The 16,554-nt window shown below is 44.2% G+C and overlaps 2 protein-coding genes across 14 annotated transcripts in view; one reads left to right on the top strand and one right to left on the bottom strand.

Annotated features, from left to right (window-relative positions):
* LOC1280803 (lissencephaly-1 homolog) overlaps positions 1-16,554 on the bottom strand; it is a 53,894-nt gene that overhangs the window by 9,548 nt on the left and 27,792 nt on the right. For 10 of the 13 annotated variants that reach the window (XM_061653536.1, XM_061653524.1, XM_061653531.1 and 7 more), the window contains one exon: positions 12,759-13,739. In XM_061653536.1, the coding sequence (XP_061509520.1) occupies positions 12,759-12,796 (38 nt within the window). In that variant the 5' untranslated portion in view covers positions 12,797-13,739. The remainder of the gene's footprint in view (positions 1-12,758; positions 13,740-16,554) is intronic. The other 3 variants (XM_061653535.1, XM_061653533.1, XM_061653534.1) reach the window with 1 other exon arrangement.
* On the top strand, positions 3,574-8,171 carry LOC1280804 (elongation of very long chain fatty acids protein AAEL008004). The gene is made up of 6 exons (XM_320671.3): positions 3,574-4,306; positions 6,888-7,078; positions 7,150-7,230; positions 7,370-7,532; positions 7,664-7,800; positions 7,887-8,171. Exons 1-6 carry the CDS (start codon positions 4,165-4,167, stop codon positions 8,169-8,171), a joined length of 999 nt encoding a protein of 332 aa, XP_320671.3. The 5' UTR covers positions 3,574-4,164.

Raw genomic sequence — 16,554 nt, 5'->3', positions numbered from 1 at the left:
CTATTTAAAACATAAAAATAATTAACACATACATGTTTATCTCAAACAGTATTTTAACAAAAATACATTGATCAAATAAATTAATCAAAAATAAGTAAACCGTTGGATTTAAATTATAAAAATAAAGGAAACAGAATATAAATTTTCTTGTTGTTCAATTTATGTTGTGTTACTGATTTAATTTTTAGGACTTTTTTACATCATTGAAATAGTTTTGCAATATTATTCTTATTAGACTTTTTTTTTTCATATTATCACCTCGTTAAATAAAAAAAAATCAAATAATCATCAAAAATATATTATTTCTAAACCTTTGACATTCCGACAAACTCTACCGTGAGGTGAATGTTTCGCCGCAAAAGTTAACATACCCATCCGAGGCCTACCAGTTGCCGTTTCCACCATATAAAGTGCATGCAGATTGCAACACTTTTTCCGCGGTTGTACCGTACTTGTCTCTGCGCTCGCGCCAAGAGATTAGGGAGCACCACAAAGAACACATAGGCTCCTCTCTCTCTCACGAACCCCCGGTTTGGGCCCGGGAATGCGAAACTAGCCATATACTAAGAACCGGTCACGAAAACTGCGCGCTAGAATTGAGCTACCTAGCACGGCGCATGGAATAGGTTGAAATTCGCACATAGACACACACCAAAAAAAAAACCCCCCAAAGCGGGGTGACAGACAGAGAACTTGAGAGTCCGCGAAAAACAAACAAGTTTTCCGCCGTTGACCGACAAAAGTGCAGCGGCAAACGGTGGGGAGTGTCGTCGGCCAGTTTTACGCCATCTCGATCAGCGAGTAGCGAGTGAATGCACACAAGCACGCAACGACCACCACGGGCACGGCGGCGGCGTAATTGAGAATCGCTCTTGTTCCGATGCAGACCTTCGCCGCACCAATAAGGGCTTCTAACGTTTGTCTCTAGTGGCTCAATTTACGTCCAGAAAGGAGACTAAAACTCGCCCACCAGACTAAGGTGTAGAAGTGTGTAGTAAGGGGGCCCACCACTATACACAGAGGCAAATGATTGGCTCATTAATCATCCTAAATGGTCGTTTCCTTCCTATGTGCGCAAGTGGCAGAAGCGTTTGCGAAATTAAACGATCTCACAAGATAAGGGAAACCACCACAGCCCGCACGATAGTGGATAATTTGCAACAACAACACACATGTCGTTGAACTTTTGCGTTGAAGTTGGTAAAGCAAACGGCACCAAACACAGAGCTTGCCGTGTTGCCAAATAAACAAACTAAATGGTGGAAAAAAGGGCTTAGAGTATTTACTACATCGGCACTCCATTCGGCCGAAGGAAGACTGGGTGAAGCATTTAACAGATGGCCTTTGTGCAAGCATACCCGAAAGCGGCCGGTGAGGAAGTGAAGCAGTACCCACATAGAACTAGAATATCCATTAGAGTGGCAATTCTTCGGCGGCTTCCCTCGCAGGTTGGTTGCTGCAGTCGAGCCCAACGTGTTGCAATCGATCGAAACTGGTCAACTGGTCATGCAACGGGCACGAAGAGGCAGTGCAGGGGTACAAATTCTTCGATGTCATTCGGTGAGGCAATCGTTCTTGAGCAGTCGTTCCCCCACTCCGTCGTTTGGCTTTGCTAGTAGCAAGGGAGAGCGATGGCGCACAACAACAACAATTGCCCAGCTTCATTAGCGCAAAAAAACGTTATCTTAATATTGAGGTTTTGGGGGTTGTTCAAATTAAATTTAAATCGACAGAACAACTAATTAGCGAATATTATATGATGGGAATGAATAAATACTTTAGATACCAGCCAAATCTTTTAATTCCCACGAACATTAAATGAAACATTAAGGTGGAAGCTTTGACGCCATTAGTGAAGGCGGAAAAGTACAGGATGTTTAAATCAATTTCGTAGAATCATTCATCTAATTCGTCTAAAATCTGTAGTTAATTTAAATTAAGAAAATAAATAATGTCATTTAATTTATACGAATAAAAAGCGAATAAGCAGAGAAGCCCAACTTGGGGAATTGATTTGACATGTGTTTAGCACTACTAATCTTCAAAGAGAGTCTTATAAACGCAAATAATAAAAGAAATACACGAAAGACTTAAAGTGACGAACCGACGCATGGGCATCTGACATTTATTTCTACAGTTCCCATCCTACTTTAACTAAACAGAAACACATACAAAGCTTTTCCGTCTCTTCTGTACTCTAATCGCCGTAGCGACATCTTGCATCCTCGCTTTATGTACGGTTGCAAAACAGCAAGAAATCGATCCCATACGCGCCCTGCCTAATGCCTAAAACACATGAGGAAAAACCGCTCGCAATTTCAAGCGTACGATCTTGAAAACCCACAAAGGCAGCAACCACTAACACGGGGCTACTACTAACAGCAACCGCGAAAAGGAACAGGTTAAACCACCGTCCAAAACAAGAACCAACCACACATAGCGGAGGGTCGTCTTCTCTGCTGTGAGCAGCCAACCTCTTCCTCCAAAGTTGCTAGTTCCACATGGTATACATACAGCAGCAGATCGAGATCGTTCTATACGGCTGCACTCTTTCGGTGCAAGTGCAACTGCACTCAGGCCAGCATCCAACCACCAAATCCAGACATCTACTATACCCTCTGGCTTGGCAAAGAAGGCAGCTTCTAATGGGTTTTCACGAGCGTGCGCGCGCGAGCGCTCGGGTTGGCTACCGTTTGCCGTTCGCATGCCGCGCCGCGTGTTCAAGGACACTCATCTAAGCGGGGACAGCGTACGCCCGTGTGGCTCGATCTGCGATACGCGATCGTGCGCAGATATACCGTCGTCGTGGTGTGTCACCGTTACGCCGCGCCCGCTACACCAAACACCCGGTAAGGCGCACGCTGCGCTCACTAGTTCTACCACCATATCCCTTCCCTTTTCGTACCAGTCGGCTTGCATACGTCACACATCAAAGGAAGGAGCTTTTCTTGCGCGGAGCAGAGCGTATGGCAGTGGGGAGACATTTATAACGCTCTACTGTGCCAGTGTGTGGAGAGGGAGGATATGCTTCCTTTTGCTTTATATAAAAAAAAAACATATATTTCTACTTATGCGCTCATGCCATAGGTCGACGGTTGGGGTGAATTGGTCTATTGCACTCTCTCGCTGTCTCTCCCTCTCGTTCTTGCAGTTTCGCTTGGGAGGATAACAACGCTACCACCGCTGCTGCCCGCCACCGATCGACCGTTCATCAGATCAAACGCACCCCACACACCACCCCCAGCGGTCGGCGGCGGAGGAAACTCGGCTGCGTTCGAGGAGAGTGGGAAAACCAACCTACGAACCAAACCAAAAGCTATCGTCCTTGGAAGGTTTTAGAAGGAAAAAAGACGACCGCGACACACCGACACCTTACTCGGCAAGGGAGAGGGAATGTCTTTCTTTCGCTCGTTCGTTCGCGCGCCCGCTCGCTCGCTTGCCGAAATATTTCTGCAGTGATTTTTGCAAAACAGCTCTTAGAACGTACACCAGAGACCTTAATCGTTTTAAAAGGCCCAAGGGGTGGGAAACGAATCCGTCATATGCGTCGTGGCTGCCTTTTTTTTTTTGCTCACTGGGGGGAGGGAGTTGTTAATTTTCCAATTCCGATACACCAGCGGAGTGTAACTCCGGGCGGAAAAATGACTTGCCAGCAGTAGTCCTGCAGCAGCATCTCGACAAGCCACGCGGGCAGTTTGGTTCAGTTCGCAGCTCAGCTCTGTTTGAGTTGGATTGGACGATCGCATCGAATTTCTGAGCAGCTCAAGCACGTGTGTGAATGTTGTGCTAAGTTTCTAAACTCCAAAGTTCTCAAGTGTGCATGTACGCGTGTGCCGATCAGTGTGCGAATGAGTGTGAAAACCAATTGAAGAAGGTGCCGCGATTGCATTCGGAAAACTGTGTCAACGTAGAACTGGCTGACGATGATAGCACACCACTGACCCAGATGTGACGCTGTAGTCGACACAGTGAGACGCACCGGAAAGTACACCATTAAGCGGGTTTTCGTGGACTATAACGAGCGCGGTTTGAGGTCACTGTGCTGACATTCTAGGCAAAGAGTTCTACCGAGTGCGCGTGTGAAGAACAAGTGCAGTAGAAGGCACTGTTAAGCTATTTTAATTAGCAGCACAGCGAAGCAGCAGTATTATTATCGCTCACAACATGGACGTAAGGGACAACTTTACCGATTTTACGCTGGCGTCCAACTACATCATGCAGTTGGCGATCGACGAATATCAGGCAGATCGCAATTGGACGCGATTAATCGACCGATACTGGAATCTGGTGGAGGATCTCATTGGAGGTAATTACTGAGAGCACATAAAACTCACACTCAGCTCCCAAATACCATGACACATGTAGATCGATACTCAATTACATTGTAGCAATAAGTATTCAGTATTCAGCATGACATGGCGGGCGGTTCCGTAGCACACTCGTCAACTCGAACAACTCAATAACATGCCCGTCATGGGTTCCAGCCTAGAAAGGACCGTAGCAAGGATTGACTATCCCGGATGTGCGTGGTAATGAATTAAGTCTCGAAAGTCTTTATATGTTGTCCGCGTAGGATGTTACGCCAAATAGAAGAAGAAGAAGAAGACATGAGATGGCATATCCAAAGCCCCAGACGACGTTCTAAGAAATTTAATATACATGGATGGATATCATCACAACTGCAACAAATTATATCACTAGCTTAATTTACATTTATTCAAGTGCACTCTCTTGAATTTGCTATATTGTTTTGTGTTATCAAGGGAGAGACTTGTGAGTTTATCTGAAGCTACAATTTCTGCGACATGAATAATCAATATTCCTGTAATGTTTCAAAAGTATCTTCAAGATATATCTAAACCTTTTTGGCTTAATAATGCTAAATCCAGTATATGTCTAGGTAAAATGTTAGATATAGAACGCCAAGGAAAAGGGGGGTTTCCAAAGATCTAGCATCTATACGGCTGATTTTGGGTCTGTTTTAGCAGATTATGTGATAAACAGAAACATCATTTAACATTCGCAAGCCATAATATATCTTTAATTGATTCAGTACACTAAGATATGGTCATAAAGATTTGAAGCGTTCCACTTTTCTTAACCACCCCCGGATGTGGACTAAAGGCCTCTGCACTGCCAAACCTTCAATCAAACGCCGAAAAGCTAACCTTAACCGCTGAACTCAATCAATGCCACGACGAGGAACACACATTGCGCTTAGGCACTGCTCTGCTTTGTAAGCAATCATGTTACCTCTTTTCCCAGTGCAACGTCCGTAGTTGAACGCGTCGGTGGCAGTTAATGTCTTATATGTTCATTCACTTTTAATGATCGCCTCGGGCAAAAGAGTTTGCGTACGATGTTAGTTCATAGTTTATGCTCATATTGTCCTCCGGCGGTGACGCTCAAAACGATTACAACTATCGCTTGCGAGAGGGTTGCGCTTCATGGTAAAGGCCGCTCCGAGCGACAGCAGCACTTTCTCAAGTTCAAGTGTGCGCGATGATGATGGAGCCATTTAACCAGCTACAGCCTCCAAAATGTGATCCTCTGTCACCGTGAGCTTGACCTAATTAAACAACACAACTTAAGATCACAACCAACCAAGTGAGAGAGGTATGGATCTTTGCGCGGATCATAATACCTAATTACCCTTCTTTGTCAAGCGACAACAACGACATCCGCACTGCTCTGCATGGACCAGTTATGCAATGTACAAGCAGCGACACAGAAGAAGGGCAGCCCGTATTTGTCATCTGTCAGCGAGATTGCAAAAGATGTACATGATCTCCACGCTCTCGCTGATACCATTTGTCTTCAGGTCGATAAACTTGACCATGTGCTCTGGCGCGCTTTGCGAGTTGTTTGGGAGAGAGATCGATGGCCATGGGCCATGAAAGTCATGTGTTTGCTAACTGCTGACGCCAGTCAACAACGAGCGTATCCCGCTGGACCTACATCGTTCAGCATACGATGATGGCCTTGTGTTCCGCTACAATTCTGTCACCAAAATTGTTTATTTGGCGGTTTACACATTTATCGTTGTAGTGAAACTTTCGCAACAGTGCTTTTGTTTGCCGGAGCTGCTTCCAGTGCCAGTGCCTCTCACAGAGTCATGTAAATGAACTCTGCCTAGGAAGGTCACATTTTTTGCCGACATTTGTTGGGCCTTCAAGAACATTTAAGATTAATCGATTGAGCAGGCGCGTTGCGCGTTTACTATCTTTAGCATCGCTTCTAAACCAAAATTGCTGAGTAATTGTTTAGATCGGAAGGGAGCTAATCAATTAATTCATGCCTAATCAAAAGATTTACTATTAATGGGATTATTTTTTGTAGGAAATTATTTCATCCTCATCCTCTAGCTAACAGTGATTTGAATGGATATCCTCTGCGCCTTGTTGAAAGATGATTGAATGAATCAAAAGTCTCGACTGGATAGCGATTCCATTTCGAACCTACCTCTAAACAATTGTTGTTGTCGTCAGCTTTGCTCGCAGTTATAGATTTTATGATTATTGATGAGCTTGGTCAACTGAACCTAGTCTGGACCAGCCTATGACCTTCATTTTTTCATGTTTCGAAGGTATTGGATGGCGACAAACAACACAACACCCCATACTACCTTTGCCAGATTGTTATTGGCGATCGAAAACGCATTCTGCGTCAACCGTTCGTTGAATCATTTGCATTCGCGGTGCAACTATTAAGAGGTTTATAAGGCACATGGAGGACGTCCCTGCGTTCACGGTTCTAATTTTATCGCTTTCAAAAACGCTAAAAAAAGGAGAGCTAGCGGTAGTTTGATTTGCTGATTTTTTTAACAAATGTATATATTAACCGATTATTCAAAACACTCATTTAACGACCCGCCTCTCTCGCGCCAGATCCACGCGCCAAGCAGCTTCCCTTCATGGACAATCCGCTGCCGACGGTCGGGATGGTGCTGACCTACCTCGCCTGGGTGCTGATCATCGGACCGACGTACATGCGCGACCGGAAACCGATGCAGCTTACCAACACCCTCTTCTATTACAACCTCGGCCAGGTCCTGCTGAGCGCTTACATGTTCTACGAGGTAAGTGCCCTTGTCCCTATCCCAATGTAATGGAAATTCAAAGCCATTTTCAACATCTGCTTTCGCCGCAGCACTTGATGGCGGGTTGGGCACGCGGGTACAGCTTAACATGCCAACCGGTCGACTACAGTGACGATCAACTATCGCGACGGGTAAGTTGCTGAATAGAAGAGGGAGAAAAAAACATTTCCACTCAAAAAAAAGGAATACCTAATCAAATCTGCATATTTTACTCTTCTTTTTCACACACACACAAACACCTCACACATCATCATCTCGTCTCACAAACAGATGTTCAACCTCTGCTACATCTACTACCTCTCGAAGCTGTCCGAGTTTGCGGACACGGTATTCTTTGTGCTGCGCAAGAAAAAGTCACAAATTTCCTATCTCCATCTGTACCACCACTCGCTCACCCCGATCGAGGCTTGGATACTGACCAAGTTCCTCGCAGGTATGATAATGTCGCCTCCAATCTGTATCGGGGTCCGTCGGTGCCCGAGCGAAAGATCTGCATCTTTGAATGCATAATGTTTTTGATGTTTTCTCTCTGTTTTTATTTATTTTTTACAACTTATTTAACAGGTGGCAATGCAACACTGCCCAACATTATCAACAACTTTGTCCACACGCTGATGTACCTCTACTACATGCTGTCCGCGATGGGACCGCGCTATCAGAAGTATCTTTTCTGGAAGCAGTTTTTAACCGAATTACAGATTGTAAGTCTCAGCATAGAGCACAACGCCTGTGTTTGAATTGTTCCACTGTTTTGTTTCATTTTCCCATTGCTTTCCATTTGTTTTAGGCCCAGTTTGTTATCTGCATCGGACACGCGATCAACGCGCTGCTTACGGACTGTGCCTTCCCGAAGTTTATCACCTTCCTGCTGCTGTGCAACGCCAGCATATTCTTCGTGCTGTTTATGAATTTCTATCTGGAAAATTACCGCAAACAGGCCACTGCGAAGGCGGCGCAGCAGGAAGCAACAGCTCTGGCAGCCTCCTGCCAGCAAGAACACCAGCAGCAGCAGCAGCAGCAGCAGCAGCAAGTGGTATCAGTGGAGTCGCTGCCGCTCAAGAAGCAACAATGACTTTCCCTATTCTGAAAGACTGAATATGGATATCATGTGATTTTTTGGTTGGTTTGTTTTGTAAATACCATTTTTTGTGATAAGAACTTCCTAGGGATGGCTGAAAGAAAATGTAATATCTATTTTACTTTGTTTTTGCGTACTACTTGTAACACCCACGGCATAACACTACAATTTACGCTGTAGATTAGTTGTAGCGTTTCCTTTACTACTAACATTGAATGATTCGACCAAAAATATATCATGAACACATTTCACATTGCTTAAAGGCAAAAAGAAAGGTTCCAATCGCTCAGTTGTAAATAGATTACAAAAGGAAATAGACTAGAAGCCTCCACAGTGTTGACGCTGTAATTCATATTAGAAGCATCCATTACGCTCAAATCGACATAGAATTAGAAAGTAAATTGGTTAATAAATAAAAGCACAAAAAAAAACCTAAAAATAATCATTTTCAGGGACCACATACCAACACAGAAGGCATCTAAATTCGTAATGCCGTCAAATTTGACAATAAAACATTTCGTTCGTTTTCGCTGCTCGCTCGGATTCAATGGACACATTTATAGCGTGTGAAATAAGCTTAAGATTGATTCAAATGATATACTCTTATACAGTCGAGCGGCTTAAATCGTTTAATTGCCTTTTCCTTATTTGATATGACGCACCACAGTCTTCAACTTCTTGCCACGATCCGTTTCTCACCATCGTTTCTTCCCATGGTGATCACGGCTGAACCCTCTGACGGCGTGGCCACAGTGACGTCATCGCGTCATCATCATACTATTGATGAGAGTTTGCAAAAAGCGAGTGAAAGTGTAGTATATCTCAATCGAAAAGATGAAATGGGAGAAAACTATTAACGAAAGTCACCCTTTTAGGTGAGGATCGTACGCATTGCATAAGAGGATAACAAATCGGGATAAAAAGCCGTATGCCCTTCTGACAAAATTACCTTTTAAATGGTCAAATAAAAAAACATATAAGCAGTACATTGTCGCATCACATACTATTTCAAAAATGTAAGAAGAATACATTACCATGTAAATTATACAGTGAAATTCAAATCCTATAAGGTCACAAAATAGCATTGAATTTCTGAAAGATACGGACCTATACAACCAAATATAATCCTGACAACCCAAATTTACCTGCAAGAGATGAATGTACAGGTATTTCTGGATCTACGCCATACTCTATATACGTGATTTTTGTAATTTTTCAGTTCTTTGCGTTTTGATAGATCAAATGTCAAATGTAAAATAAATTCCCTGTTGGTCGGAATTAAAACCCATTTTAAAAAGTATATAACCGTAATCCTCGGTTGAAATAAGATTAAGTAGTTAATTTAGTGGCTAACACCTACCACTTCAAACAAAATTATACCAAATTAGCTGTAAGCAAAACTTACTACTACTGTCTGGTCACAAGCACCACGTTTTCACAATGAAGCGTTACACGCAGAAGGTTCGTAACGCTTCGTAACGCTCCCATAGTCGCGCTAGCTCACAACTAGATGGCGCTGGCTGCGTTTCATCGATTTTCGTGCGCGAAGGCTCACACTTGTACCAAATCCATCGAGAGGAAGAGACCGAGGCACACGAACAATTAGTGCCATCCGTGTCCAACGCGAGCCAGAGTGGGTCAAAAACGTTTTGAAATCTCATTTTCCTCTGCGTAGTGTATTCATTATTTATTTACACTATATCAGGAATGTCAAAACAATGGACACATTTAATCAAAATTATCACTGTTTCGTCTGTTCAACGCGACACCATGATTAAATCCATTATCTCGCAAAGCACAGCGTGTAAGAGCCTTTTGGCATTGGGCAAACATTTGTCAAGCCAATTATTACTATCACATAACAACTTAAGCAACTTGAAATAAGATATTTCTTTAGCTATCGATGTTTTTTGTACTATTAGCTTACAGTTCCTTATTTGTATCGTACTCGTGTGCTGAACCGACAGCTGGCATTTCAAAATATGCACAAAAAGCGAGATTAGTCACGCTAAAGGAAGTAACCGATACTGGTAGTGGGCTCTCGGTCGTCATCGGCGTAGCGAATAGTAAAACTCCTATCGGTTGACTGCACACACACACACGGACACTCAATTTATAAGCGCACTGCGTCGCAGGAAGGAAACGCGTCGCTGTTGAGGTAAAGATAGTGTAGAAGCCTTGCCCGCAATGACATTTGTGCGACTAATGCTAGAGGCTACATTGTACATTGTACTGATTTTATTGGATAGGTTTAAAGACTAATGAAAAACAAACCAGTTATGGCAAAATATTCATAACAGTTGAATTAAGCCCAAAGAGGGCATAAACAAAGCAGAACATATGCTTGGCAGACCAAATGTGTAAACATTTACCAAAAAAGAGGCTTTCCATATCTCCAATCACATAATCCAAAAACGTTTCTGTATAGAAAATCTTTAAAGTGTATTAGATATTAATTTACACTATCCAAAAGATCTCACATTGTTAAACGAAAGAGTAACACTTTCGACAAGCAATTATCACCACCAGCAGCATCCCGCCATAACTCAAGATCAATCCACCAACTAGCGCAGCGATCAAACACTCTTCCCTCTAAGGTACGATCGGCCGGATGACACTTTTCTCCCGCTGAATGATGCGACGACAACGACGGTGCCAGACAGACACTTCTCACATCGAGCTCGTGTTTTTTGTCCCTCTACACCCAATAGATTTTATTCGCTGGCCAGGAAAATATCCCCATACTACCCCCTCCTCTCACGCCTTTCTCCACACTCCACAGAATTGGATGTTTTATATGGGTTTAATACAGACGGCAACAGCAGCAAAAAAACGCGCGCACCCTCCCAAACTCCCATCACATGCACACGTGGCGCATATATAGACACACCGAAAAATTCCAACATTTCGTAACACGCAATAAGCGCGGAGCCCCTGCCTGTAGAGTAGGAGCTGCCAGCCAGCAGCAGCGCAGCCGTAAAAAAAGACACTGCCATTTGGGCGGGAAGAAGGAAGTGGACGGCGCATTTCTCGTCCATTTCTATTCGGCTCTAACCGAGGGGAGGATTTATAGAAATACCCAACGACAACCACGACAACGACGATGGGTTGCCGCTTCCAAACAAAACCTTCACATCTTCCATAGCGACACAAACGCACGCGCTTCGGATGATCGGAAGAAGAGCGCTCTTCCCATCATCGCCAGTCGATTTCGAACGGTTGCGCATCTCTCTCCAAAGGTGAGATGTGAATGGTTTTAGGAAGACGCACCCCGCACACCGTGCGGCATTAAAATGTTGTCCCGCTGAAGCGCTGCCTGCTTCCGCTGGTGTTGCATCTTTGCCTTCCCAATGCAAATGTGTATTTTTACACCCACGCGTGTAAACATAAATAAATTTCAAAGCGACCGCACACCCCAAATGGAGGAAACAAGAGATTGACAATGCCGCATTGGTGTGAAAAGGCAAACAAAAGCTCGATCGATTGGGCGAGCAACGTGTTCGCACGTGTGTAATAGATTTCAACGAATGCATTCCTGTGTGCTACCAAAAAGCAAAGGCACGTTGTTTCCCCACTTTCAATCGGCTTTGTCGATGCGCATTTTAATCGATATCGGTGCAATAACAATAAAAAACGATCGAGTAATCTTTTTACAGAAATTAAATGTCTCAAGAACAACTGTAGCGAGCTGTTTATGCTGTAGCGTATTGTACAACACCTGAAAAGGATTCACTTAGTTGAAATATTAATCATAAAACATAATCTAAAAGAAACCAATTCCACCTACGAAGCAAATAAATCACGTGAGCGTCTTTAATAATATTAATGCTCCTAACGAAATTGCTCACACTCAAACGGTCAAGCGCGCACCAGCGAAGGCACGACCGGCGCAGCAGTAAAAAGAGCAATTTAATGCCTAAAAGAAGTCTATTAAGTCCATCAGAAAATTAATACTTCCTTCCTGGCGCCTAGACTCGCCCGTCCCTACGTCCACGACGAGCCAATCTTTCACACTTCCCTTCACCGGGTTTGCTTAAAGGTGGCGGGGGCCACACCGCTCCCCTATGATGGGCTGTGCTCCAAAATATAGGTGAAAGTGAAGTATATATACACACACACATACACACCAAAACATATAAATAACTCCCCCATCAATCGGCCACCGTTGTGTGTGAGGGCCATTATTTTCATGACACACTTCCCGATCCGACCAGACCATTAGGACTGCGCGCGCGGCACAGGATGGAGTGTGTGTGTGTGTGTAGAAAAGCAGTTCGATTTCAAGCACGGTTAGCTTAGTGGAGTTAACCAGCCGAACTTCTCTCGTCCATCGCGCGCCCCTGTTGAGCAAGAAAGGCGGGGGAGTTGCATTTTGAGGACAGTGGAGCTATTTTAAGAACGCCGCCTATGTCCAGGCGGAAGGAAAATCACAGCCAACCACTTCATCGAGGTAAGTTAACAGTGTGGGTCGGGGACGTCGGAAGTTCGTTCTTTTCCTACTCAGACAATCAGCCGACTTCTTCCCGTTGGCACTAAAAATAAAGAAAATTAATAAATAAAATAAATGCCAGTAAAACTTACAGCTCCTCGCGCTGCCGTTGTGACAACACCATTTTCATGTTTTGATCTGCTGATAATTGTAGATAAAAAATGTCCTCCTCCGGCTGGTCCGTGGTGCTGCCGCTGCTGCTAGCCGTCGAGTCTTCCCGCTGTCGGCAGTGGCACTCCCTTTGCAATTACTCCTTCCCGCCACCGATCGATCCGGCTGATGGAAACACGACCCGAAGGACACGATCCACACACACACACACACACACTAGGCCACTTTCACAGACCAACTAGCCGATTACGACACACTTGCCAAAGGCGTACACTACCGCCCGGCAGACACACCACACACCGCACTACCCAAAAACCGATACACCGAGGGGGAGAGAGAGAAAAAGACACAGAGAAGCCGCTTTTATTCGTTAAATTCAATTAACTTTTCGCTTTCGATCACTGTTGTTGTGTGGGGGGGGCTGTGTTGCACTTTCACTAGTGGCTTTAACTCGATCAATTTCGCTACGAAATTTCGCTTCCCTCGCGGAGCACACTCCTTCGTTCGTTTTGCACGGTTAGTTTACACCTTATTACCGCTACGGGCGGCTGTTTAATTGAGCCGCCTTCGTAAAATTGCACAAGGGTCGTAAATATTGTAATACTCTTTTTCGTTTTTTTGCCTATTTTCTTCTTCTTTTGCTGTTTTTTTTTTGTTTGTCGTCGATTTGTCGCTTTTTATCGATTTGTCGCAGGAGGTTTGACACGAGATGTGGAGCCGTTCCCGCGTTCCTGGCAACCGATTTGCCTAACGGAAACACACCAGAAAACACACTTTCAAACCCTTTCGGAGTACACCACAGCAAAGACGTTTCGATTGTGACACGTCTCGCCCCTTAAGCAGTCGGCTTAACAGCGCCCGCAAAGAAATGCTACCGGCAAGCTGGCAATAGCTTGATTGTGCTATGGCCGCTACTGTATCGTCGTCGTTTCACTTGCTATGTTGTTCTGCAGTTGAGTCATCTAGAATGGAGAAAAGAGGAATGGAAAACACAGCAACGATTAGTATTATTTTAACTGCATTGATTTACAGCATTCAATCGCTCTTAAATTGTAATTAATTTAATCGGGAAAGGGAAGGAGAAGCCATATCAAACCCGACAAATCGTCTGGACGGGACCGATCACGACGTCGACATCGGATATTCGGGCGTTCGCCCTTGGAACGGCAGTACGAATTGATCGCTTCAAAGCTCAGCAAAAAACATACAAAAAGGACACACACACGCACAGTACAGTAGCTTCTATCAGTAGCGCAGAGAGCAGGGCAAAAAATACATTTAAAAATACGATTGACACACTTCACTCACTTCACAAAAAAAGAATGTTTATCAAAATGACACCCGTACCGAACGGCACAGCGCACATGCAATGGTTGCCAGTGAACTTGCTCGTCCCAATAAATCATCTGATCCATTCAACACCTGCTGCATTTTGTTTTATTTTACACGTGTACACGTGAGGAACGGTTTTACGACGGCGAGGGAGAGCTGGGTATCTCGTGGTCGATGCCAAGCCACACCAGCACCAGAGGCTTATAGGTATTACATTTCAAACCACCGCCAGTCACGTTCCTTTTCTTATGCTATTATCACAGCAGCAAACACACTTTTTTATTTGTCATACGAAACAAAAGCGAACGTCATCTTACCGGAGCGTATCAACCCACCCACCAGCGCATCACCTCCTCACCACGGGCACGCGGTTTTATTTACAACTCTAGATACACATCATCTCCAACTTTGGTAAGCTGTTGGAGAATTTGTTAGCAATTTTAAAACAGCCCCATAAATTTGGATGACCAGCCAAATATTAAACCAATTTATTAAACAAAAATGTAATAAAATAAAATCAACATAAAACCACCGCAAATCAAACACGGGAAACGATTGAGTGAGTTTGATTTTGAGTCACCTCCGCCGTTTCTAATAAGACTTCCTCATTCTTCCTCGTGGACGTTGCAAACAAAGCGAAGCTGGCGGGCCCGCCGCCATCAATGCCGTGAATGGTTAATTTATTCAAACACCTTTTATCGTGCACCACTGCGCCATGACGCGCTCGATGATGTGTGCTGTGTCGTGATTGCGGGGCCGAATTAAACGCACACACCACATGAAGATTCGTGCCGTGTATGAGAGGTTGGTTTTTGGTTCACAGCTCGTTCTTTGTGCGCTGTACAACAGCAGTGCTTTATGCTGGGTGCAAACAATTAAACGGCGTCATGAAACGGAACTTCCTTCCGGAAGCAACCTTCACATTGGCTTCACCACCACGGGTAGAGTTTTAGTTTGCTAAATGCTACACCAATCTTTGCGACGTCTTTTTGCCCGTAGCCCTTGGCCAAGGTACCGTCAAAGTGCCCGGATCCGGTGCATAAATTACCAAATTCGAGAACAAAAGAAAATGTCCCTTTGCTGCCACCCGCAGTAAGGTGCTATCGAATGTCTGGAGATTACACATTACTGGTCTAGACGGTACTCGGATCGATAGCTGGCCCCTGTCGGTGGTCGCGAGCAGAAGAAGCTGATATCCTTTAGATTGATGGTGGCAAACAAAACGACAAAGAAATGGAAGCAAACTTTAATTTTCAATTGTTCGTTTATAGGGTTTTCCGATTAAGTGTCCAATGTCTAAAACATTTCGCACTGCCTGCGAGGCTGTTTTCAACAGCTGTCAAATGTTGTATTTGCATCACAATACAGGGGTTTCCAAGTCACTTTCGAATGTAAACATTGTTATTCACCGCATGCAAAATGTTGTTCCACATCGATCTGACATTTCATTTCCATCATACTAATTTTTAATTTCTACAGCATGATTTTCAACACGTCTCGAGCTGGATTAAGTTGGACAGTTCTTTGTGATGTGTTGAAAATCATGTGTTGAAGCTGAAATTTCATTTTGAATCCAATACATCATTTGACAGCTGTTGAAAAACATCTTGGATGCGGTGAATAATTATGTGCACATTCAAAAGTGACTTGGAAAACCCTGTAATACACTAAAATAAAGCTCTTAAATGAAGGTTTCTCGCAGTCATTTCTTTTCAACAATTTAATTTCTATTTATCGTCATCAGCATCAAATTAGAATTGATGATATTGCGCCATGGTTTGCATAAGGATATTGCGCCATCGACTGCACCTTCTATAGCTGCTGGCTGCTGCGCCAAAACACGTTGTTAACGATGTGCTTCAAACTTCATCCGCATCATCCGCAAGCGGGGAAGAACTGATGACGGGTGAAATGTGGCATCCACCTACACACACACACAAGAACATTCGCACAACAACACATGGAAAACTCATTTCCATCCTCCTCACAACACTCAACATTTGTTCTTTTTTTTCTCGTTCTTTATTTTCGATATATTTTCTGCTTATTTTTTTCTACTTCATGCAACCACGTCAGCGTGTGCCTGATTTTAGACCTGCAGAGGTGTTTGGGAGGCACAGGAACGGGCATCCAGTGTGTGTGTGCGCATGCCCTGTACGGGGACGTTACACACACCTTCCGGCCCGGTCTACAAAAAGGCGGATCAGACTGCAACGCGCCGCCGAGAGAATGCACTGAAAACGCATTAGAACGAGCGGCGACAAAATGTCGATAAAACGACCGTTTTCTACGGCCAGTAGAAACACACACACACACATAGAGCGAGTGTCTCGCTGTTGCCCGTTGGAGGACAAACAGCTTGCTCCATTTTCGTTGCGTCCTCCGCACCGGCACGCTGGTGGCGGCTGGCTCTTGCTGCGCCAGCACTGTCACGTCTATTTTGCG

The sequence above is a fragment of the Anopheles gambiae genome, chromosome 3 (genome assembly GCF_943734735.2).
Source record: "Anopheles gambiae chromosome 3, idAnoGambNW_F1_1, whole genome shotgun sequence".
NCBI lineage: Eukaryota > Metazoa > Arthropoda > Insecta > Diptera > Culicidae > Anopheles > Anopheles gambiae.
This window is presented reverse-complemented; position numbering and strand designations above follow the sequence as displayed.

Coding starts and splice junctions, on each gene's coding strand:
- LOC1280804 (XM_320671.3), top strand. CDS start 4,165: ATGGACGTAAGGGACAACTTTACCGATTTTACGCTGGCGTCCAACTAC. Junction 4,307..6,887: donor GGTGGAGGATCTCATTGGAG/GTAATTACTGAG, acceptor CTCTCGCGCCAG/ATCCACGCGCCAAGCAGCTT. Junction 7,231..7,369: donor ACGATCAACTATCGCGACGG/GTAAGTTGCTGA, acceptor TCTCACAAACAG/ATGTTCAACCTCTGCTACAT.